Source organism: Nipponia nippon, unplaced genomic scaffold, assembly GCF_047370975.1.
Source record: "Nipponia nippon isolate SJK-2023a ecotype South Korea unplaced genomic scaffold, ASM4737097v1 scaffold_2, whole genome shotgun sequence".
Classification (NCBI taxonomy): domain Eukaryota; kingdom Metazoa; phylum Chordata; class Aves; order Pelecaniformes; family Threskiornithidae; genus Nipponia; species Nipponia nippon.
This window is the reverse complement of record NW_028262336.1, coordinates 72070195-72095954: the sequence shown is the minus strand read 5'-3', so window position 1 is coordinate 72095954 and position 25760 is coordinate 72070195. Positions and strand designations below refer to the sequence as shown.

The 25760-nt window shown below is 38.2% G+C and overlaps 1 protein-coding gene across 2 annotated transcripts in view; it reads right to left on the bottom strand.

Moving 5' to 3' along the window:
- The window catches only part of NALCN (sodium leak channel, non-selective), a 246181-nt gene that overhangs the window by 116065 nt on the left and 104356 nt on the right, over positions 1–25760 (bottom strand). For both annotated transcript variants that reach the window (XM_087758313.1, XM_087758314.1), the window contains exons 11-12: positions 8235–8366; positions 1684–1851 (exon numbers count right to left, since the gene is read on the bottom strand). In XM_087758313.1, the coding sequence (XP_087614439.1) occupies positions 1684–1851; positions 8235–8366 (300 nt within the window). The remainder of the gene's footprint in view (positions 1–1683; positions 1852–8234; positions 8367–25760) is intronic.

Here is a 25760-nt window from a genome sequence, read left to right as displayed (position 1 = left end):
CCCTTACACACTGATATCAAAGGTAAAGTATTTTCCAACCTTACTGTCATTTCCCTCTTAGGGGATTTGGATTGCAAAATACAACCCAAATCTTTCACTGCAGCAGGTGTTTGTGCTTGTAAAATGTATGTGTCTCATATATTTTGGAAAAAAAAAAAATCACATCCCAGTATTTTCTGTCATAAAAGCTAGTACTTTTAAAAAACAAAAAACACCACCACCACCCCCCCATGAAACTAATTAAATCCATTAAAAAGAAAAGACTTATTATTATCAACATCTGGCTATATTTTAATTATAGTTTCAATCCTATGAGTTAGTGATGATGTTACTTATTTAGTCCAACAAGTTCATAATTTATACTTAAAATTCTAGAAAGAAATTATCTAATAAATATGGACTGACTATTAACTAAGTTACTAACTGCTATAACTGAGAGCTCCCAGCTAGGTTTCCTGTGTGCTGCTGACACAAGAGTGCAATGGCATGCTCCCGACAGATCAGCCTTTCTTGCAGGTTAGAAATATCACGACACATTGAGTAACAACATTTTACATATTTGGACAGCAAAATCAAAGCTATAACCATCTAAAAGTCTTCAAATGATACCAGGTGAAAGCAAAATATAATTTGTCATCCTGAAAGCTTTCTTGAGAAGGTTTGTAGAACCATTTAGAAAAAATACAGGATGGCATCTGCAGAAGTCTGAAAAGGCCATCATATTTCAACCCATACTCGGGGAGACTTCTACCCCCATATTACACTCACTTGATTACAATATGTGTCACTATGGCTAATCACATTTATTGACAGGACTCTGTCTGACAATTTATTATTTGTCTTTATTGATTATTAATTATTCAACATGCCAATCCATTGCTGAATAATGGTCAGATATGAATTGTTTAATATTTTTTTTTTAGAAAATCCCTTTCTTTAGCACTGTAGAACATAGCACATTATAATGAATCTCAGTGCTTTCTCCCACAACTGGAGCAACCCTAAGCACTTCAAGGAGTATGAATGGGGAATTGGTTGGACTGGCTGACAGAGAAAGAATCAGAAGTCTGAATTAATCAGTCTTTCTTTGTTTCTCCTTCCTGCTCTTCCCCAAAGTGAAAATGTAGGAAGAGTCTCAATAAACACACTTTCTCTCTAGATAAGGAATGGTTGGAGAGCTATAAAAACAAAGATCATGATGATTCTGGAGAAATGACCTCAGAAGACCCACGATAACTGGAGTTAGGCATGTGACTGTCACAGAGATGAAGATTTGGTGAAGCAACAGCAAGTGTACTGAGGCCTCAGGCACAGAAGCCAGGAAAGCAGTGGTGGACACTACAGGAAGCTGATGCTGTAAACAGCTGTATGCAAGGTTAAGGCTGAATGAAGGACAGTGAATAAACTAATCCAGAACACCGAAAAGGGTAGCTCAGATAAGAAATGGGAGTTACTGAAAACAGAAAGGACTTCTCAGCAAAGTTAGAAAGAATCCTGTTTCTGTAAATCCACCTAATAAACACAGTTAAGAACAGACATAATTGTTATTTTAAATATTTTCTCAAAATGAGTCAATATTGTGAGAATATCAGTAGTTTGAGAATGGAAGTAAACGAGAGTGAATTGTTGTTGTAATGTTTTTAATTGGTATACAGGGTAAAATGTAAAAATAGCTGATCATACCTGAAAATATGTAAACTGAGAGTGATAGAGGTCTGGATAAATATGAAGAGTGGTTCCAATGACAAGCAGCAACTCAAACTTGTGAAGAGATGAGCTGATGTATCCTGTGAAACCCAAACACCAGATCTTCAGGAGAGCTTCTAAATCAAACAGAACTGTAAAAGCAACCTAGACAAATATATAAAACAAGAAAGATGTGTTCAAAACACTGAGTTAAATTAACAAGTTTCTATGTCATGATGTCTATCAAGGTTTTGTATGGCAAAAATAAAGATCTCCATAATATTAACAAAAACACTTATACTCTAAACAGAATAAACAATATATAATAAATGTCCTCATATTGGCTCAAATTCTTCCTTAAAATGTACACTTTATGAAATTCTCTGAAGTTTCAACACAGACATGTAGATCCACAATTTGGAAGGCATGAAATAATAAATCCATCCAGCTGACCTTTCACTTTGTGTATACAGATGAAAAGGAAAAAAACTTGATGAGAATTTTTTTCAAAATGTGAAGCAACGCATACGGGCTGTCTGAAGAATTTTAAGAGATCTAAGGAACAAAGGAAAATTTCAAGATCTCTTGTTTGAAAATTGCTACTTCGATTTTCTAAAACATCCATAGTACGACAGCTGAAACAGGTAAAAAAGGGGTGATGGGGCTTAAGCATTAAAACAAATTAAGAAAAAGCGGAAATTCAAACTCAGTCCAGAATTGGTAAATTTTCACAATTTTGAAAAGAGACGGTGTTAAAGAAATTGAGCAAAGAGAGTAAGGTGGGACATTATGGGGGAATAAATCTACTCGTAGGCATTGGATGACCGTGGGATTCTTCCAGAGGCCTCTCCTAAAATACACTAAACACACTAAAATGCATGACATTCAGCTTGAAAAAAGGGGGACAATTTTGCATAGGTTTACATCTTCAAAATTTATTTTCTCTTTCTTCTCTCACTACTGAAAATCATTCTGGCTAGACATACTTCTTCCTCACCTGTCTTCTTAATTTACCACTATATATACTCTGAGATACTCTCAACCTCACTTCCCAACAGCCAGGAAACCCAATGGAAAAGATGGTTTTCCTTGACTCAGCAATTTTCGTCTGTGACCCTTTACACACTCTGGGGCTTAAAAGAGACACTGCAATAACATTAGGTAGCATCTATATACAACTAATACTTCCAAAGTGCTGTGCAAACATTAACAAAATACAGGTCAAACCTTCTTTGAGCAAAAGCATTATTAGTCTTTTAAGATGGAGAGATTAATTGACTGTGGGCCATAAGGGTTACTGGACTTGGCAGGGGATAACAAAGTTAGAGAATAAGATTTTAATCCTGAATCTGACAGTGACAATCTCTGGGATGCTGTCTTAAGTACTTACATTATTTAAAATTTAAACTCTCCAGTCCATCAAAAATGTATTTATCAAAATGAAAGATGGGTTTTGTGTGATAGCTAAATAAAATTTCTCATATTTTATGTGTACAGGACTGTCACAAGCAGGAGCGGAGATGGAAATTAAACACTGAAGTTTATGTCCTATGTTTATTCCCCTAGTCCACACAGCTGTTTATGAGCAGTGCTACCAGCTATATTATATGGCTTCCTCAAGGCATGCAAAATAGTTATCAGGCTTCAAATGTCCTCTGAATGATTAAATCAAGGTGAAATGCTTCAGAGCTCTCAAAAAATGTCTTTACATTAGGAAAGAAATACTACTAAGAAATATTTGTGTGATTTCAGGTGTACAGGGATCCATGTACACAGTGTAGGGACACTTTCATGCTCATATTCTTGAACGTATCTGGCCAGCTTTTCAGCCCTTGTTCTGGTAGCTCAAAGAGCTCAGGGAGAACAATGAGCCAAGTTTGAAGAAATTACCCCTTTACATGAAAATCTCTACCTGAAACACAAGGAAGATGTTTTATCAAAATCTTTAAAATGAAAGCTCACTTTTAAAGGAAAAAAACCATCTAACTGAGTCCTGAAAGAATAAGAGGGGCAAATCAGGAAAAATGGAACAGTGGGTAGAAAGTAGCTGGAGTTCAGCTTCAGAGCAGGTGGAGTAACAACGCCATTTAAATACACACACACATACTTCAGAGCACACAGGCTTCCTATTAGGACAAGAACTAACAAATACGATGTTAAGTGTATTTTAATTTATTCTAAAAATGTGTGGGCGGGATCATTTGCATTTTACATGCTTGTCAAATGAATTCAAACCACTAGTACTTAAAAATGTATCAAATGGTTTGCATAACATCTGATTACATTTATACACCTGTCTTCCTGCTGACAGAGCTTGTGTTTTTTTCCTTCCTTGTAATTAATTACAGGAGAAGATTCAAAATAACTGACTAGAACTCTTTGTTAGGTGTGAAATGTAATACAATTTTATAGACTTTTTTAAAACCGAAATCACTCCTTTCATTGCTGTAGAGACAGGGGAAAGGCAAACTCATAAGAAGCCAGAGCAGACCCACACAGAAAAAGCAGGTGTAACACTCGAGCAGCCACCCTCCACCAGGCTGCCAATTTTTCTTTGGGGAGGCTAAAAAGAAGCTACCAGAAAAGGGCTGCTCCTCTGAGGGCTACCGCCCATTCAGTCACCTGGAAGTTTTATGGTATTAATGCCGCCTTCAGCAACATTAACTTCTACCAGTAGCCCCTTAACACTTTTTTGCAGAGGCAGAGCTCTCCTATGAGGACAGGCTGAGAGAGCTGGGGTTGTTCAGCCTGGAGAAGAGAAGGCTCTGGGGAGACCTTGTAGCAGCCTTCCAGTACCTGAAGGGGGGATACAAGAAAGCTGGAGAGGGACTTTTTACAAGGGCATGTAGTGACAGAACAAGGCGTAATGGCTTTAAACTGAAAGTGGGTAGATTTAGATTAGATATAAGGAAAAAATTCTTCACTATGAGAGTGGTGAGGCACTGGAACAGGTTGCCCAGAGAAGCTGTGGATGCCCCATCCCTGGAAGTGTTCAAGGCCAGGCTGGATGGGGCTTTGAGCAACCTGGTCTAGTGGAAGGTGTCCCTGCCCATGGCAGGGGGGCTGGAACCAGATGATCTTTATGGTCCCTTCCAACCCAAACCATTCTATGATTCTATGATTCTCTCTCAGTAACTTCACTTAAGGTTTGTCTACTGAATTTAAGTGGATGTATTTCTACAGTTCTAGGCCACTACAAGGTGTGGTCCACAGAATGGACTGAGTGAGCTATTTTATTAGACCGTGTCTGCTCCTAAGGCCAGCAGCTTCCAAAATGACTTCTGGAAAACGTATCAGAAAGCCAGATATGTTTGCTGTAATCTGTCTGGCTATTTCCTTTAGCAAAGGGAATCCCCAATGCTGTTGGCTGCTCAAGTAAGCTCCCTCTGAAGGGAAAGCTTTCTGCAGCCTAGTCTAATGGAAAATACAGAGCAACAGCAGTGCACCCTGCTCCAACCAGTCTCCCTCACCAAGGAAACAAACCAGCCACTGTGGAATAATCCGCATTGTTTGAGTATTCAGCCTCTTCAAGGCTCTTAAAAACGATTTCTTTGTATGCCCTGTGCTGCAAAGAACAAGTTTCACAATAAATGAGTTTATCAATTTCCCCTCTCTCCCAGGATTTTTTTTTACTCTTCTGCTCTTCTGCTACTGTATTTCATACCTCCTCCTATAAGATACTAGGTTTTTGTTCTTGTTTGATTTTTAGAGTGTTCCTCGTAAAAGCATCACAGGTAAAAAAAAAAATAACAAATGGACATCAAAAGAGTATGCCTTACAAACAAATAAAATACCTTTCTCTATTCCAAACTAATTTACCTTATATACTTAGAAATGTAAACATGTAGAATGTAAAGAAGTGAGTTTTCTGACAACGTCCCCACTAATAAATCAATAATCTAAGCTATGCAGAGACAGAAAAATATATCTTTAAAGAACCAGACATTGCTTATAGGACAGAATTACAATACACTGGTCTACATGAGCTACTCATCTTGAATTATTAAACCCTGGCAAGTATTTCTGTTAGGAAAAAAAAACAAACCCTACACTTGAAATAGATGTTGAAGAGAGTGTTTCTAGCACTGATTAATAAAAGCATAATTATACTATATGTTCAGTGCCAAAATAGAAATAGCACATGCAGCGTTTCCTGTTTTGAATATAAATAGAATTAATGTTACTTTGTTAGGAATCCAGGCTCCACTCACTGTATCCTGGGCATAAAGCAAAAATGCCTACCATGAAAAGTTCATGATCTCAGGCTTTAATGCTGACTTAATTATTTGTTTCCAGCCTAGGATATTTTACTAGTTTGGGCTGGCATAGAGTTAATTTTCTTCATTGTAGTTTGTATGGTGCTGGTTTGGATTTGTGATGAAAACAGCATTGATAACACAGGGATGGTTTAGTTATTGCTGAGCAGTGCTTGCACAGTGTGAAGGCCTTTTCTGCTTCTCACATCACCCCGACAGTGAGCGGGCTGGGTGCGCACAAGAAGTTGGGAGGGAGCGCAGCTGGGACAGCTGACCCCAACTGACCAAAGGGACGTTCCATACCATATGACGTTGTGCTCGGCAACAAAAAGCTGGGGGAAGAAGAAGGAAGGGGGGATGTCTGGAGTGATGGCGTTTGTCTTCCCAAGTAACTGTTACACACGACACTGCTTTCCTGGAGATGGCTGAACACCTGCCTGCCCATGGGAAGTAGTGAATGAACTCCTTATTTTGCTTTGCTTGCGTGTGCAGCTTTTGCTTTACCTATTAAGCTGCCTTTATCTCAACCCATGAGTTTTCTCACTTTTACCCTGGTGATTCTCTCCCCATCCCACTGGGGGAGAGTGAGCGAGTGGCTGTGTGGGGCTGAGCTGCCTGCCAGGGTTAAACCATGACAGAGATTAAAATGAGTTTTCCTGTCCTCACTTCTGTCCTCAAATCGGTGGGGGGTGTTATAAGGCAATCCACCATTTGTTGGTTTTATTCTGATGTCTTATTCCCAGGATCATCCTCTTTCACGTTCATGTTGTTTTTCAAATATGCTCAGAACTTGAGATAAAATAAAGATAATACATTTCAAAATTACTCTTGTAATTGTTGGCTGGGCCAACATTACTCAATGTTCATACAAACTACAGCTATCTCCAGCGGCATGAGAGACAACAGAGCATGATGCAGCACTGATGTCTCTACAGTCTGCACTTTTTTGAGGGTTTGGACTCTGGTGCTACCTTTAACTTTTCTTTGCTTTCATTTTTGTAAAATGATGTCTGAGCTTCGTAAGATTTTAAGAGATCAGACACAAATTCTAAAACTAAGATAAATTAAAAAAATGGGCATGAACTCAACCTCCTTCATAAAAGGGAGATTCATAAAGCATCATTATCTTATGGACTAAAGGGTTTAAAGTCAGGCACCTGAGCCTGACTCTCAAATGTATATAGACATTTAAAACCCCAAGAGTACAAATCGTCAAACTTTTTGACTTGTAATTCCTCCAGCAACAAGGCAATACCAATGGCAGAGGAATCACAAGGAATATACTGCTATCATGCGCTCTACCCTAAGAACGTTCCCTCCGGCTCCAAAAGAGGCCTGTGTAATTATTGAAGCCAGGAAAACTGCAGTAACCATAGACATGTGCCCAATCCAGGCAACCGTGATGAACACTTTCAGAGAAATGATCTCAGTGAATTTCAGCACTGGTGGCTTTATACTCAGCTAAAGTGACAATTCACAGTGCCCATGGAAAGAAGCATTTTTAATAAAGAATGCTACAATACTAATTTCACTCTTGATTCAGGAAAAACAAATATCTATTTGAAGCTATGTCTGTACATTAGTACCAAAGACTTCAAGTATTCTTTTTTTTTTTAGGCTGACTTAAATAGTAGTAAAAAGACATGTAGGCAAGGTTCTAGGATCTCTAGTGCATGCTCTACAGTAAAATCCTTGACAAGCTAATGACTCGAGCAGGCTCCCTGCCAGAATGTCACTTATAAAGAAACTTTTTACCTCCACTTCACTGGTTCAGGAGCATAGCCTCCTCCTTCACCAAATTCATGACTGAATAAATGTTTTTTTTTGCTGTGTGCTCTTGAGGTTCCTGAAGCCAGGTTATTTGCAACACTATTTTGGTTATGCTTAAGGACCTTCTTGCAGCTAAGTGTATGTTGAATAAAGATGATTTAGGAAGAAGTACTATATTCTTTAAAGACCATGTTTTGTCAATTTTTTTGAAGTTAAATTCTTCTGGATGTTACACTCCTGCTAGAGAAAGATAGCAACTCAACAGCCATGCATTGCCTGCAGATGTTATACTTAAGCCTCAGCTCATTACTGCTGACATTTTGTTTGAGGAAATTACCTTTCAAAGGTTGTAAGATAGGGCTGTCAGCCATTGTCAGACAGAGGAACTTGAACAAGTTAGCAAAGAATTCTTGGAATGCTTAAGGGAATAAAAAAATTACACACTAAAATGTGCTTGACATTCACATTTTCTGCTTTAGCTTATCTTGAAAAATATCCAGATAGTCACTTCAGCATACTCACCTCAGCTAGGTAAAATTCATCATATTGTCTCTTAAAATTTTCTCCTTTGTAGTAGTTACTAGCAGCAACAATCACATCTACAGCCACCATGCTTAGTATGAACATATGAAACACGGATGACCTCATCATTTTCTGCAAAAGAAAAAGAGAATTTTATCATCAAAATGAGTCAAACCACACGAATTATGACGTTTTATTACATTGTCAAAACATAATCAGCTATAATAATATGTTTCTATAAAGCTTCTTTACATGATTGTAATTTATTGCTCTTTAAAATATATTCTAATATATATTTCTTCAACTGGTTTATATGTGCAAGTTGGGATTTTTTTTTTTTACTTTTCACTTTTTTATTTGCCAGTTGACTACTTACTGAAGGTTTATAATTTAATATGATATCTATTCCTTTAGTATGTTTTTAAAGCATAAACTGCACTTCTAACTACTCAGTTGCCCTTGGTTAATACTCTTTCGTTATGACTTATTCATGCAGATCTTAATGACTTATTGTTCAGGAACAAGTAACATCAATTGTATCTATCTTTTGCATCGCTTTTGCTCAAGAAAGACAAGTAATATGGGATTCATCTGATGTCAAACTATTGCCTAAAAGTATAAAACATATCTACATATAGTAGATATGCACATCTCGGCCAATGAACTATGAAGTACTTCACAGATAATTCATGAATCTGTGCACTTAATGCTTTGTGTCACTGCTGCTGCAATCTCACAAGAGAAAAGAGAAATGGAGGCATGCAGCACTGCCCAGGAGTTTATATCCATGAGCTGCCAGAACAGTAGTGGCAAGAGGTATGCCAGAAGTTCAAAGAACTAACATCTAGGCTCCCACCACAAAGAGCGTGGACTTATGATTTACCCTGAAAACTTAACCACTACCCTCACTGGGCCAGCCACAGCTGTTCCAGTAGAAGCTAGAGTCAAACAGGCAGAATGTAGTGTTATTTTACATTAAACCATTTGTGAACGAATGGTCACTAATATCTATATTTTTTTACAATCTTTCACAAGTAATACAGTTTATGTCTTTAATGCTTATTTGCAAACACAACATAAGGAAGTTATGCAGCATTATGGTTCTTTGTGTTTGTGTGTAAATTTAAGTTGTGTTCACATTGGAAAAGGCCATTTTCATTTGCTCCTGAGTTTATATGTAAAAGCACCTGACAAAATTTCAGGAAAAATTAAACTCAAAATATAGAAGGACTCTGCCTCTTCTCAACTTCTTCCTAAAGAGTCTGTGTGCCTGTACCGGTTTATATTCACAGAATCACATAATTATTAGGGTTGGAAGGGACCTCTTGAGTTTATCTAGTCTACCCCTGCCTGCTCAAGTAGAGTCAGCTAGAACAGGTATTCCAGGACTGTGTCCAGTCAGGGTCTGAATATCTCGACAGATAAAGACTCCACAACCTGCCTGTGCAACCTGTTCCACTGTTGACCATCTTCACAATGAAACAGCATTTTCTTGTGTTCAGATGTTCAAAATTAGACAATGTCCCACTGGGAGACAGAAGAAAAATAAGATCATGGAATCTCTGAGATTAGAAAGGGCCTCTTGAGATCATCTAGTCCAACCCCTCTGCTCAAAGCAGCGTCACCTAGAGAAGGATACTCAGGATCACATCCGGTCAGGTTTTCAGTACCTCCAAGGATGGAAATTCTACAGCCTGCCTGGGCAACCTCGTCCTGTGTTTTTACAGTGAAAAAGTTTTTTCTCATGTTTAAACGGAATTTCTTGTGTTTTAGTTTGTGCCCGTTGCCTCTTATCCTACCACTGGACACTATTAGGAAGAGCCTGGCTGCATGGTCTTTACTTCCTCCCATCAGGTATTTTTCCATACTGATAAGATCTCTTCCTGAGGCTAAATAGTTGCAGCTCTCTCAGTCTTTCCTCATATGAAAGATGCTCCAGCCCCTTTATAATCTTTGTGGCCATCTGCTAGAGTCAGTTGAGTATGTCCACATCTTTCCTGTATTGAGGAGCCCAAAACTGGATACAACATGCCAGGCAGCCTCACCAGGCCTGAGTAGAGGGGGATCACCTCCCCAGTCTGCTGTCAGTGCTCTTCCTGATTCTGCCCAGAGAGCTGTAGGCCTTCTTTGTCTCAACAGCACACGGCTGGCTCATGTTCAACTTGTTGCCCACCAGGACCCCCAAGGCCTTTTCTGCTGAACAGCAGCTGGCTGGTGCCAAGCCTGTACTGGTGCATGCAGTTATTCCTTCTTCAGTGTAGGACTGTGCTTTTCCCTTTGTTGAACATCGTGAGGTTCCTGTGTAGTCAGCTCCCTAGCCTATCAAGGTCCCTCTGAATGGCAGCACAACCATTTGGTGTATCAGCTGCTCCTCCCAGTTTTCTATCATTTGCAAACTTGTTGAAGGTGCACTCTGTGCCATCATCCAGATCATTAAAGAGGATGTTGATGAATCATGAATGGCCTTGCAATAACATTGGCCAGTTCCCTTAGCAATCATGGGTGCATCCCATGAGATTCCACAGACATCTGTATGTCCACTTTGTTTACATATTTCTTAACCCAATCCTCTTCCACCAAGAGTATGTCATCATGGCTCTAGACCTTCTCATGAGTCTGAGGGGCTCGGGATTCCTGAAGGTCAGTCTTACTCATCAAGACAGAGGTGAAAAAGGCATTGAGTACCTCAACCATTTCCATGTCACCAGATCCCCTAACCCATTCAGCAGCAGACCCACATTTTTCCTAGTCTTCCTTTTGCTGCTCGTGTATCTGCAGAAGCCCTTCTTGTTGCTGTCCATGCCCCTTGGCAGATTCAACTCCACGCGGCCTTTGGCTTTCCTAACCCTAGCTCTCCAGTCTCAGACAGAATCTCTGTATTCCTCCTGGGCCACCTGGCCCTGATTCCACCTCTTGTATGCTTCCTTTTTATTTTTGAGTTTTGGCCAGAGCTACTTGTTCATCCATGTGGGCCTCCTGCCACATCTGCTTGATTTCCTGCACTTGGAAGGGAATCATTTTTGAGCTTGGAGGAGGAGATCCTTGAAAATCAACCAGCTCTTCTGGACCATCCTATCTCTAGGACTGTACCTCATGGGATTCTTCCAAGCAGATACGTGAACATGAAAAAGTCTGCTCTCCTGAACACCAGGGTTGTGGTCCTGTCTTTTGGCTTTGTTCCCTCCTTGCAGCATCCTGAATTCCACAATCTCATGGTCATTGCAACCAAGACTGTCCCTGAACCTCGAAACCTGACCAGTTCCTCCTTGCTTCTAAGTATGAGGTCCAGCCAGAACACCTGCCCTCATCAGCTCACACGTGTTAGGAAGTTACCATCACTGCAATCCAGAAATCTGGATTGTTTCCTGCTGTGTTGCCCTTCCAGCAGATATCAGAGTGGTTAAATTGCCCCAGGAGAACTGGGGCCTGTGAATGTGAAGATGTTATAGAAGAATGCAAAAATTAAGTAACACACATTTTTACATTTGTAAAGATACATTAACGTGTTAGAAGATTCATATATACAGATGTAAAATACTGTCTCAGTCTTTAGTGAGCTGAGGTTGTTATGTTGATAAAGAATTGTCCAGATTTACATTTTATGTTTAACCCTGCCTGGAGCTCAGGGTCTTGACCAAGCTCTTCATACTACTGTTTTGTTTTTTTTTTTTGTGATCAAATTAGAACACAATATGGTATGTATGGAAGGCTGCAAGGACTAGCACTTGTTCAGCCTTCTAGCAAAGACCTGTACCCGCCTATAGGAGAATTCATCCCCTGTTGAATTCCACTGGTGTTTTAAGGTAGTTTGCTTAAATTGAAGCTGAGTGGAGACTAAGCACATATTTACAAGCATTCAGCTAATAGGACTGCCTCTTGTCTCCTAACATCTGGACTTGTGGGAATCACCAACAGCACTGCAGAGAGAAGACAGCTCAACCCTCCTCATGCAAGCTGGCTTCCTTTTGACCCTAGTGGCATAAAATGGTTGTATATTCCACTCTAGAAAGGGACGTTTAGGAGATAAAGCCTGACAGTCAGCTATTTACAGAACAAGCCTGGGTTAATAACAATGCCTAAAGTGCAGTGAAATCACCAGAACAGAGTGGCTAAATGAGGTCTTGCTTTTATTTTTAATCTACAAGGCAAGCTATAAGAATACAATAATTAAAGATAGAGCTACTGGCATCAGTCATGCATTTTTGTCAGTGGTGTGATTCAAAACAGGTAGCATCCTACCTGCTACATTTCTATTTCACACAAGTTCTAAACAGATAGTTAGTCTCTGCATATTTTACACTGTATTTTTAATAGTGTCAAAATTTCCTTCATAGTAACGAAGTATTCTGCCTCAATTGTGAAAAGACTTTCTAAAAGAAACTAGTAAGTGAGGATGTAAAATGCACTTTTCTCTCCCTTAACAAAAAACAACAGGGAAACAAAAAGGTAATACAGGAAGAATAAAAATGCATAAACCACCCTGGTATACATGTACATACATGCACATACATGCATACTTTCTCACACAGTCTGTATCTTCGGACATTCATAAAAAGATTTTCCAGTAGTATATTTAATGCTGGAAAATAAATTACAATAACATAAATAATATCTTAATCGCAGTATGATTCAGTAAAATTCAATAAAGCTTCTTGTCAATTACTAAAGGTCACCTTCCCACCTGAACCGAACGGAAAGGCAATTATTTAGCTAATAGAGAGTATTATGTTGGCATAACACAATTCAACACCAAGATAATAAGGAAGGAGGTTCAGACAGGATACAAGCTAGGCACAGGCTTCGTAAAGGCAGGAAGAGCTGGCTGAGGCAGCAAATTAGAAGATGGCTGTGGCAGGCAATGTGAAAAGCAGTGAGTTGCTGGCAGAAAGACAGAGAGCCCACAGGGCCAGCAAGGTGGAGGTATCTGAGCAAATACACATACACAGCAAAAACACTATGCTGAGGAGACCCAAAAAAGAAATTCATTGCTTTTAAATCCCAGGACTGGCCTCCTCAAGGGGGCCAGACTGGCATCTATGTTTCTTAATTTTTTCTAGAGCATGTCAGAATCTAGCTGCTCACTTGTCATGAATGCTACGCATGATAAGCAGCTTTCCTGTTGGCCTCTCAGAGACTGTGATATCCTTAGGAGATCAATCACAGTGCTCTAGCCCACATACCTACTGTGCCCAACTTTCCCCCTACTTTAATCTGTCTGAGTTTGTTCTTTCTGCATCACAGAATTTTAATTTGGATTTGTACCCTTGATACGGTTCAACTGCGTCTCTGCTGTAATGTTTGACCGTGAATGTCTCTTTACACCGTTTCTGTATTTGGAACGAGGTCTAAGAGAAAGCTGAATTTAGCCCACAGCACTTGCCCAAGTCTTAAAAATCACTGTGGATCACCGGATCAGCAGCATGTCATTTGGATTACAGCCCTTTTCAGAGCACACAGCCATGGTAAATTCTCTGTGGAAACTTGAAAGAAGAGACATAATGCCAGTTTTTGTTCATGTTTAATTTACTGACCTTTTTCAGCCCTTGGATGTGTGTTTCTTAAACTGTGTAGGAATAAGATGAAAGAATGTTCTGATGTTGCTGTCAGCCAGTTGCATGATGGTAAAATTGTGTCTAATATTAAATTGGACTTAAGATTACCTCTGTTGAAGCAGTCTCGAGTGAAATGCCCTGTTGCTGCCATCAATCAACTACAACAGTGAAGAATTTCTTACGTTTACTATGAATCATTTCTAATGCTGGCATATGGCTTCATGCAGGATGATGATTCTCAGTGTTCAGGACACTCTGAAGAACATGGATGGCACAATGCATTAAAGATGCAATGGTCATAAAAACCAATACATGACAAACCGTTAACAATCCAAATTCTTTCAGTGTTTGGAAACGCACAAAGGAGTTGAGGATTTGCTTTGTGCCTAGATGGGAATATCATGAAAGCAGGAAAGACTTCCGAAATACTACTTATTTATTTAACACTAGGAATGTGCTTGTTACATCTGAGGAACTCTAAACGAAAAATTATGCTTAATATCCTGGATTCACCCAAAAGCTCAAGTAAGCAATGACACTGGAATTGCTGACAGGAGGAGCCTACCTGGGTCACTTAGTCTTATGGAGCATTACCATGCATGGCCTAAAGCAGTCTTCTGTCACTCCAGGAGTATCAGAATGGGGTACTGTGCTCTAATACGCCTTCCACCTTCCTGCATGGCAGAGGGAGGATGAGTGACATAAACTGGCCTTTGCCAGCTCCCTGCCACGGAGAAAATCCACAGCAGCTGCCACCTTACAGCGCCAGAGCCACACAGACCCTGGCTCAGGAAAGCAGTCACTAAGCAAACTAGAATAACTGAAGATGGAACCACATTGTCCTAATGCTAAACCCCTTTTGGGGGCTTGATTTGTACATCAGGTCATTCCTTGTACCACCATCCTTTACATGGGATTTTTGTTTCAAGTTATAACAGATCTTGCTTACGAAGTAAGCAGGTAAGGGCTGCAAACTTCTAGGGTCTGACTGACTTAATAATAAAAGAACACACAGGCCATGCTACCCTGATATTACTAGCTCAAAACTGGCCAGGCTGGTGAAGTTCAATACTACCATGTGAAACCTTGAAAGAGGTGTCTTCAAAGGGCTCAATGGTTTTAGTTCAGACCTACAGAAATTCAGACTGCATTTGACAATTTTAACATTCTTGGTGATGGTCTAAGAAAAAAAAAAATGAGGACAAATTGGCTTGAAGAATCAAAAATTACCGACAAAGCCCTCAAGCTTATTAGTACTGGGCAAGACATGGTGAGGATCTGATATGCAGAAAAGCTCTGCTTATTTTGGCCGTTTAGTGTGTGAAAAGCTTAGAGTGCATAATTGTCAAACTGGCAGGGTAGCTCTCAAAAGTACCAAGCCAATTAATGAACAGTGTAAACATCATTTAAATAAAAGACTTGGATAACCACTATATGGGTAAGCAGCTTTTTTCCCTGTTGCAATACTCTTGAATTGTGTATTCATCAGCACACAACTGTAGGAAAAATACAGTTGTACCTGTATCTCTTTATATTTTAGATATACTTTAACACTTCATGAAACAGTAACAGCTCCTCCTCCATGTTTTAATAGGATGGCTCAGGCAAGCTGCTTACTCCCTTTTCATCTTCATTTGCTTTTGCTATTTGCCCAAGGAAACTAGGTTCTGCTAAAAGATTCCAGCCAAGCTTCCAGCTATGGCTCTTGAAAGACCTTATACTGGTTACATGATTATTGTGGATAATTTTGTACCTAGCAGGTTATCTGTACTCATGTCTACACATGCCTACTGGAAGATCCTCCTCTCTGGCAGCCAGAACAGATTGTGACTTGTTAAAGCTGTTGTTTAGATGTGTACAAGAGAGTTGCGTGATATTTTAAAATAGTTATCACAACTGAAAAAATTACATTTGTGCTACTCCAGTCTTTTTTACTTACAGGCCTGTTGCAGCCTAGATCATACCACTGCAGTGGCATGAAGGCAAATACGACTCCCAGATTATTTCAGTGCACAGCACCACCATGACTTGCGGTGGTGGTACGTTCTGTAATGGCACTGCAAGTCTTATGGTACCTGATGATTTCTTAAAGCCCCATTAGCTGGGGTCACGTGAGTATCACAGAATACAGAACCCTTGTTCAGAAGAGCTACCAAAACATGACTCGAGTTCATTACAGCAGCACAGAAAACAGTAAGTCAAATAAAAAATGAGAATGTGTTGTGAGTAAATTATCTTTTTTTTTTTTGGCAATTTCTTCACAGCTTGGACCACAATTTCTAAATACATATAGAGGGATCATAGGTTTTATCCAACACGACCAGTTCAAGTTGCATACATAGAATTCATACCACTAAGAAAGTAACATGGGAAACAGTCACTCAAGGTGCTAGCTGATATAGATTTGATATTGAAAGCAGGACACATCATGTGACTGGTCCTGGAACAAGACTAGACATAGCAAAGAAAACTTGACTTTTAGGATTCCGTGCAACTTGATTTCTAAGAGCCACTGAGCAAAGATTCAGTCTTGGACTAGAGAAAAGGGCAAGTTTTTTTTATCCCATACAGGTTTAGTATACTTGTGGTGTTTATTTTGTCCTTTTTTTTTTTTTTACAAAGTGCTTGAAGATACCTTGACTATGAAAGGAGCTTTAGAAAATCACATTCTATACACTGCTAATCATAGATAATTCATAGCATGAATAGGATAAATTTGATTTTCATCTTGTTAGTTAATGGCCATCTGAGCAAGTACAAAATTGTGAAATTGCAGGAAATTTTCCCTTTTGTTTGCAGAACACTGTAGAGCATTTTACAAGCTGTGTAACTAATTTTCTATAAACCATTTTGCTTTCAACTTACTTTATGACTGCCTGACAAAGATATGCTTGTAAGGAGAATTTAGCAAATTATTCTCATGCTCTGCAATCTGAACATTTCTGAAAATTATTAAGCATTAACCACAAATTTTAAGGGAACAGGCTTTTTAATATCTTACATTGATGCAGTTATATATCAGTGTGGAACATTAAAAAACATTGTAGATCTGAGATATCATCTACTGTATTTGAGAGGAATTTCCAGATGCTAGACGAATTCAAGTAATGCAACTTCATTGAGGAAACAAGGTGAGAGTTTTTAATTAAAGATGCTGAAAGGGGTGGCTTTTAGACACTGCAAAGAAAATAAGTCAGTAGTCTCAGCTCAGATGTTATTAACTTTGGTGATGGCAGGGAGGCAGTCTCAGCCTTCCAATACAGGCTGCCTGTCCCAGTGCAATGAGAATAGGGTGATTCTTTACCAGTTTAGGCTATAGAGACTTAGGACGAGAGGAAACGGCCTCAAGCTGTGCCAGGGGAGGTTTAGGTTAGACATTAGGAAAAACTTCTTCACCGAAAGGGTGGTCAAGCATTGGAACAGGCTGCCCAGGGAAGTGGTCGAGTCTCCATCCCTGGAGGTATTTAAAGAACGGATAGATGTGGTGCTCGAGGACATGGTATAGATGGACTTGGCAGTGATAGGTTAACAGCTGGACTCGATGATCTTAAGGGTCTTTTCCAACCTTGACGATTCTATGATTCTATGACTCTATGACTTGCTTTAACATTCTTTATGACGACAGGGGAACTTCTCAGGGTAGTAATGTAGTACAGATGAATGTAAAGACTCTTCAAGATCCACAGTCTAATGAAAAATCTCCTTGGAAACTCTAGTTACTTTAAGATCACCTTAGGATAGAGAACCTTTGTTACCAGTTGCAGGAGATAATACAGAAGGTATGGTGATATTCAAGGAAGCACAACGCTCCCCAAAAAACAAATAACATCATAACTCTTGCAAGTTTTAGAATATGCAATTGGAAACCTTTCTATAAATGTTATCTGGCTGCAGCAGAGGGGACACTGGCCAGGCAGAAAGAGCACCACAAACAGTAAACTGTCCTGGCTTGAAAAATATTCTACGCATTTCACTTTACTGTGCTTCCGTTTCCACCTTCTATCTCATCTGATTAGTATGTAAAACTCAAGCTAGGCACTGTATCGAACTATGTGTTTTTACAGGGCCTCCTACTATGCAGCCTCAAAATAAGCTGGAAATGGGACTATTACTGAATAATGGCAACTTTTCAGGACATGCAAATATGTGCTCTGATGTGCAAGCAGGGTCCTCCTTTTTGTGCTATCACAATATATTTTTGGAAGGAAATGTCATTTTCAGATTATTTGTAGCTAAAATCATACAGAAATCAGCAATTGCCAAGGACTATCTTCCAATAGTCTAAATGTCTCTGTAATATTTGAAAATACAAGCAATTAATGAACCTGTCCTATTGTACCAGACTCTTCTGCCTTTCTGCATAGCAAATTTTGCTTTAAAAATAAAGAACTACTTAAAAAAGGCAAACTGAGTTTTGGTCAAAGGAAAGAAGTAAAGTCAGTAACAGAGGAAGAATGAGAAAATACACACTTAAGAAGTAAATGAATGGAAATAATGATAGAAAGGTTACTGAAGAGAAATGAAAAACTGTAGAATATGATTTTTCCAATTAACCAAACTTTAAAGGCAAAAGTTTCTGTCAGAAATTACTTTTTTCCCTTACATCCTAGATTTGATAGCCAAAGTCCTAGTTCTGCTATAGGGCTCAAGAATAAGTGTTGCACACGCCTCCTTCAGACTAGCTGCATCCTGTTAATTCATACCCTGCAATAACAGAAGAAAGCCGTAGTACGGGTACACGTCTGTATGCCTCTCACTAACAGTAGTCACTTTTCTCCTCCCACAAACTTCTAAGAGAACAGTCAAAAACAGAACCGGTGACTCTTCTGCCCTAAAAATCCAAGAAATAATGGCTTGTTTGAAACTAAATGAACCTCCCCCTCACCAGTTGATAAATCAGCTAGCACAGATATGTCATTTTCTTTGCAAAAAGATAGAGAGGAAGTAAGCAGCCTTTCAGTGACTGCAATCTGACTTAGACAAATGGAGAGCAGCAGCTGCAACATAAAAGAAACCTAAAAATACTACTTAAATTGTTCATGATAACAATAATGCATAGAGATTGTTACCTTCCCCTCAGATTTTAGAACTGTTAGTAAGTATAGCATCACCTCAGCAGTAATTTTCTTAAAGCTACATACTATGAAATGCAAAATAGAACACAAATAATATGAACACAGATTTAACTCTTTTCCCTAAACATTGCAACACAGTTTGATTCAGAAAGTACAATGTGACAAAATAATTATTGTATAAAACCTGAAATGAAATAGGGCCAAATTAATTTTTGGTTTATATGTGGGACTTCATCTAAGCTGTAGGGTTGAAGTGGAGCCTGTACTTTACTAAGGCGTAATTAATCACCTACCTGTCCTATGTGGATCAGTATACTCCCTCGCACCATAGTACTTTCAAAATGAAAATCTACAAGTTCTTTTCCTTTCACAATAAAAAATACTCTAAATTTGCAAATTATCACGGATACCTTAGCAGCAACCTAGGTATCTGAACTAGTTTCAAAGCACAGTGATAAATGCATTTAACTTCAGGATAACATTTGAAATTTCCTATGTTTGAATATCTTTATTTTGAAAATATGTTAACCACAAAAGGAAAAAAACATAATAATGTCATGCTTACTGTGCAGCAGGACAGCTCCATCTCTAACACTAAATCTGTTTGCCATTATTCAAAAGTTGTACCATGTATGAGCTGTGGTAAATAATACATTGCTCACTCCTTCGGAAACATACTAAATATAATTTTGACAAGTAATTGATTATTACATGTGCTTCAACTTTCCCACCAAATTGCAGGGAAGGTGAGTGAGGAGAGAAGGAATTTGGAACCCACCTGCACTGTATTTTTTTCCATGTCTTCAAAATTCCCATAACTACAACTCTAGGAGCCTCACTTCCAACAATATTCCATTAACACTGTTTCCTTGAATTATATGCCTTTGACAACCTCACCTGGAATGCCTCCTTGAAATTGCTTCAATAGGCTACTTACTCTTTCACTTACATTTCAATTCAAGAACTGTCTTTGAAATGTCATTTGTTAACCAGATGTGAATCAGCCATTTTGTCTGTCTCTGTTTTCTTTGGCCTTTTATTTGTCAATTAATTAGAAATGTGTTCTTTTTATTTTGTGTTATTGCAGTAGTGTAGATTTACTAGCTGCTTTATAAATGTGAAGGAAAACGTTGCTCTTATTATAATGAGTAGCTCATGAGCTGAAAGGGCAATAGCCCATAGCATAAATATTGCACCACACCCTTCAATTGGTACTTACTCAGGATCATTATAAAATCATTCACAATTCTTGGTATTATTTTTAGGATATGGCATTACCCATGTACCAAGACAGGTACAGCTGAGCTAGAGACTATACGCTGCCTGCCCTTCCCTTTTTGCCCTCTCACAGTTCAAATCACCTTCTCCAGTATTTAGCCTGGATTCAGTTTCAGCATGACTGCGTTGCTGTGTCAACTCCAACGAGCAAGCTGCTCATATCAAAGTTGGTATCTACTAATTCTGCACAGACTCTGTAGAAGAAATGGCTTTTCAGGGGGAACCCAAGCTCAGTGCTGTATTCATGTGCTTTAACCCACCTCTTCTCACAACAGTGTTCATGTACCATGAGCGACTATGTCGGTGTTTTGCTGATAGTTTAAAGTGACAGAGGGCAGAAGAGAGCTTACACTACTCAGAATGAGTTGGAGGACTGGAAACATAAATTCTGCTGTTAGGAAGACTTTAGGGTGTATCTTCTAGTTCCTTTAAGCTCATGAGAAAACAGATAAATTCAAGATAAGCAGAAATTCTCTATTTGCCAGCAACCTCTTGTACAAGGATGAAGCACCATTTTGAATTCCCAACTACTTCTTGCTTCTTACATACTGAGAAAGCACTAACAAGGCCACATGTTTTAACAGAAAAGAAGAACAACAAAAGAAAAAAAAAATGAGGGGAAACAATTTTCTTCATTTTGAAGAAGCGATGGTGAAAAAAACAAAAATGAAATCCAAATGCTTCAAGGGTTGTATGACATGGAAATAGCAAAAAAAAAAAAGTCCCTCTAAATAATTTATTTTCTAACATCAAAATATACACATGGTAGCATTCAGTTCTCTCTTTGGACATTCTGCTGTCAGTATTTCCAAACAGCATGAAAACTTGGAAAATGGGGTTCTAAGAAAGCAATTCTTCACGGAAGGAAACATTTTTTTAGTGGGTTTTCTTTTTACTATTATTGTATTTCCCAGCCAAAGACAGTAAGAAAAAAACCTCCTTCATGGAAAAATTTTATACTCAACTAGGGCTGCTTACCTCCTCTTAGTTGTTACTGCAGCTTCTTATCTTAGTACAATGATTATTATAGCATGCATGCTTTGAAATTCTTTAGAAGGCTGAGCTGAATTTCAGTGCTTTTTCACAGCTCTTGTATTGTTGAGCTGTTTAAAACTTACAGAAGTATTTGATCAGCATTAGAAGTAGTAGAATACTTTAGTTCTTTGATAATTTCCCTTCTGAACTGAAAACTGTCAAATGTGTGCTTTAGGCAATTAAGACAACTCTACCCAGAATTAATTTAATTAATAAAACCTTCTCCTGGGTCAGACTAGCCATTTGTATCCATTATTGTTTTCTGATTGCAATGCCTTGCCTAACAGAGTACATTAATCTTGGTTACCATATGTACTGTACTTGTCTTGGGAACACAGTGTACAGTATAGTTCAGACTGGCAATAGCTACCTCCCTTAAAATACTTTAAAATACTTTTGCTTCTGGTCTTTATCACTTTTATACTTTTGTGTGCCTGAACGAGGCAACAAAAATTTCACTTCATACTAAAAGGCTTAGACCATTCAGAAACAGCTAGTCAGGTATGTGATGGGAAACATAAGGGACATGCCCATAGTGGTACACTACAGAAAACCTTATTTTTAGAAAAAAAAAGTTTTTCTAAAATGAGTTACTTGGCTAGACACATAAATATGAAACATTTTAATGGAATTTCCACCTTTTTATTAGAACAGTTTTTCAGTGCATTTTCCTTGCATAATTTAATTACAACACTCTAAAACTTGTCATTTACATATAAAAGCAGAGATTACTTTGAAATAAATCAAATGCCCCATTAAAGAAGCGATCTGATGAATAATTAGAAGGAAAAAAAGACTTTTTGCACTTAGACTCAAAACCTACTTTCTAGTAAAGCAGTTCTGATTCAAACAAAACACACAGAAGAGAATCATTGGAGTATTTCCTCTGGAAAGAATGCTGGAAACTGCTGACAACTTATAGGCTCTATTGCCTTGAGCAGGGGGATAGCAGAGGTAATCAGAGATTTTGATTGCTATTAATTTGGAGGGCAAGGGGCAGTAACTGCCTATGTACTTAGGTTTTTTTTTACAAAGCATCTGTTCTCCAACTTCACCAGCTAGACTACTTCTACTGCATTCAAGCTGTGATATCCTGTTTCCCTTCACTAAGGTAGAACCAGCGGTGTAGACCTGTCTAAAACAAGGGATATGGAAAGACAACTCAAACTACTGTGGCTTGGATGAAATACAGTAGCATTTCAGAATGAAAATAAGTTGATTCTAAGGTCAAAGATTTGTACATTTTTAATTGCTTCCCTCTCACAGATAGCAGCACGAAAAAATTATTTCCCCACTTTCTAAAAAGGTCATGAAATTAAGGTTAGACTTGGACTGGACCTCACAGGAATCCTGTTGTGTAAATCTCTTGGAGAGGCTGGAGTCATAGGATACAGGGAACTGCAGCCTTCTGGTTATTTTGAAGCTCACCTTTCCAAATTTAGTTGAACTCAAACTTAGTTGGGTAATTGAATGAGCAGCACAATAGCTCTTCAGTTTCATAACCACAAACAAAGGTGACTTATAATGGTCATTTTCAGGAAGTTCATAGTTCAACATTGCCAGCTTTCTTTTATAAGATGTTATTTTAAGAAATTTACTTAAAGCGACAGACCTAAGACAGACAGATCATTAATCCAAATTTCAGTCCTCTTTTTGAAAATCATTCCACCCCCCCTCCAAAAAAAAAAAAAAAACAAACCACACAAAGAATATTTTATAAACCTGCATTCCATTTCCATTCTTTTGACTGTTTTTCCAAACAGGATTAAGAAGAGTTACAAATGTAGATGCTACATAAAAAGAGATAAGCATAATGCGCAGTGTTCATAACTATGGCACACTTAGGGCATAAAACCTAGCAGGTTCTTCAAAAGGCAAATCAACAGATGCATCAAATGCAGATACTAGTGAGTCTTCTTTCAAAGGCTGGGAGATTGTGTGTAGGGGGGTACAACTGCATTTTTTTGGCTCCTTTCACCATCACAACTTGCTGGAGCTGTGTCAGCTTCTGCTCATCTATATCCAGCAAACTAGAAGAGCAGTTTAGCTGCCAGTAGAGCTGATTTGCAACACTGACAGTTTTTACACCACCTAATTAAGAGCTGCTTCCCTGAATGCTGCTAGAGACAGAGGGGATTACAGCAAAATAAATGGGATTGAGAAAGCAGTAAAGACACACAAGGTAATCTGTGATTTTGGATGAAAATGATCAGTTTTGGGGCATGCCCTCAATATTGAGAAGAGACATGGATAGAAGGAAGTTGATTAAGTAAGGGAGAGGAAAAAGAATACCTAACTTCCCCTTCCCACAAATTCTTGAACTCCTATGATGCTCTTCTCCCTATAACCCATCCTTTCAAAAATAATTCCTATACGTCCTTTCTGAATTTTCACTTCAGAAATACTTACCTGATGTGAAAGCACACGAGGTGGGAATTAAGAAATCTTATCTTCACAGCAGGGGAAGGACAGGAAAGCAGAACAGGCGCAAAAGAGAACAAAGGGTTTAGTACCATGGTGAGCTCTAAGAGTAGTCGACAGAACCATGGGCGGCAATGATAGGGGAATTGCCATTCATGGACTGTGAAACTCAGTCTAGGATAAGGATTTACGTGAGCCTCACTTCTAGTTCCTGCTCTTCAACTGGTGAGTGCAGTGTTTGCCTAAAAATGTAGAACATCTTTAAATCAAGTTGGGAAATGAGAAGAAAGAAAACTAAATAAAAGAAAAAGGCAGGTTAAAAGTTTGCCATCAGCACATGCACAGCTGTTTTAAAAAGTTTAATTAATAAAAAAATCTAAATTGTGAATTGATTTTGATATATACTAAATCAAAATGAAGCAACTAATTAGTAAACTAAATCTCTTCTGGTCCGTACGGTCAGAATTTCTATTGATGTTAACTTCAAAGGATTTCTTTAAAAATTTGATCATCAAACATTTTTTTGAACAACAAAGGAATATCCTTTGATAGGAAAATGCTGTTGTCCTATATCTGTAATATATAATTCTTATTTGATAATTCTCAATGGAATTATAAGGTATCTCATAAGACTTGAGGAAAGAAGGATGCTGTAATTAAATGATAAAACAAACTAATAACATAAGTCTGACAATATTGATGCAAGTTCTGCAAATTTAGATGTTTTCTCATTTGAAAATCATTGAGCTGATTTTATTTTTCCAAGGAAGGTCTACAGCACTTTTAAAAATGGTCACATTAATCTATATCATGAAGTAATATATCCATTTATACAGTCATCCCTGAAAAACAGGAAAATAAAGAAATTTCAGCTATTTTATAAGCATTAGGTTTATATGATTTTGATTATATCAAGTATTAAGAAATTTATTTGTCTTTAGTGAAAAACATCTCTTTAATTATGGCCACTGAAATACATCCAAAAGTGAAGAACTATTTGTAAGACATCATGAGATATAAATTCCTAGTGTATTTTTATTCTGTACAAATTCTTTAAAGGGAACTGTTGTCACTGACATACTGTAGTATACTGAATTAATATGCTATTCTAAATACCTGTGAAGTAGAAACTCTTTAGACCTGTATGTCCAGTTTTGGCTAACTAGAGTTTTATTTTTAGCAGATGAAATTTACTGTGTCTGTAAACAAGAATGTGCCCCCCAAATGCTTCTCATTATTATCACGATGGGGTTTTATACCTACTTGAAGAGTAGGGCCTACTGAAAATGCATTACCACAATATGTGATTCAGTATTTCCATTGTGAATTCTGCTGGAGTCTTGAACGTTTAAATGACCCAGGCTTTGAGCTATCATCAGTGACTGTCTTAAAATTATACGAATCACCTCCTGTTGATGTCTCTTCTGATTATAAAGTGCCTAAAGTGATCAGCTCTTATCAGCACATTTAATTGCCAGACTTCTAAGACAGCCAAATAAATTCCATTCCTTCTATGTGTATGTCTGTACAACCACACCTATGCATAAATATCTATTCTTGCCCTCATTCCCACCCCTAAGGCTTTCAAGTAATTTTTAAATTAATTTTTAGTTAATTTTGCTATCCCACCAGTGCAAAAAGTAAAAACATTTAAATTAAAACTGCATCCACCACTGCCATATATCCCCTTCTAAGCCACAGTTACATTCAATTATTCACCCTTTGCATATCATATCTTATTCTTCTCTTAAACAACCAGTAGCATTAACCTTACTGGTTGTATATTCATGACTAATGCTGAACTGAAATGGTGTATACAGCATAAATTGTACATTAATTTACAATGTGCTTTTTTAATGTGAAAAAGGAACTTCAGTGCCAGCATTACTACAGACAATTTTCCGAATGATCTGCAAAAGTAACTACACTGGTTCATATACACCCACTGGTACTACTGTCCTTTCATTTAAATGATAATGCTAGTTACTAATGTTTTTAGTTGAATATGTTTGCATAATGACAATCCACAAAAATGAGTAACTTTGTAGCATTCACTATGTGTCTTGTACATACGCTTATCTGTCTCAATATAAGCGCCTTACTGGTTAATGAACACACAGCACACTCACATGTAGAACAGTCGTCTTAGAGATCAAGATTTTCAA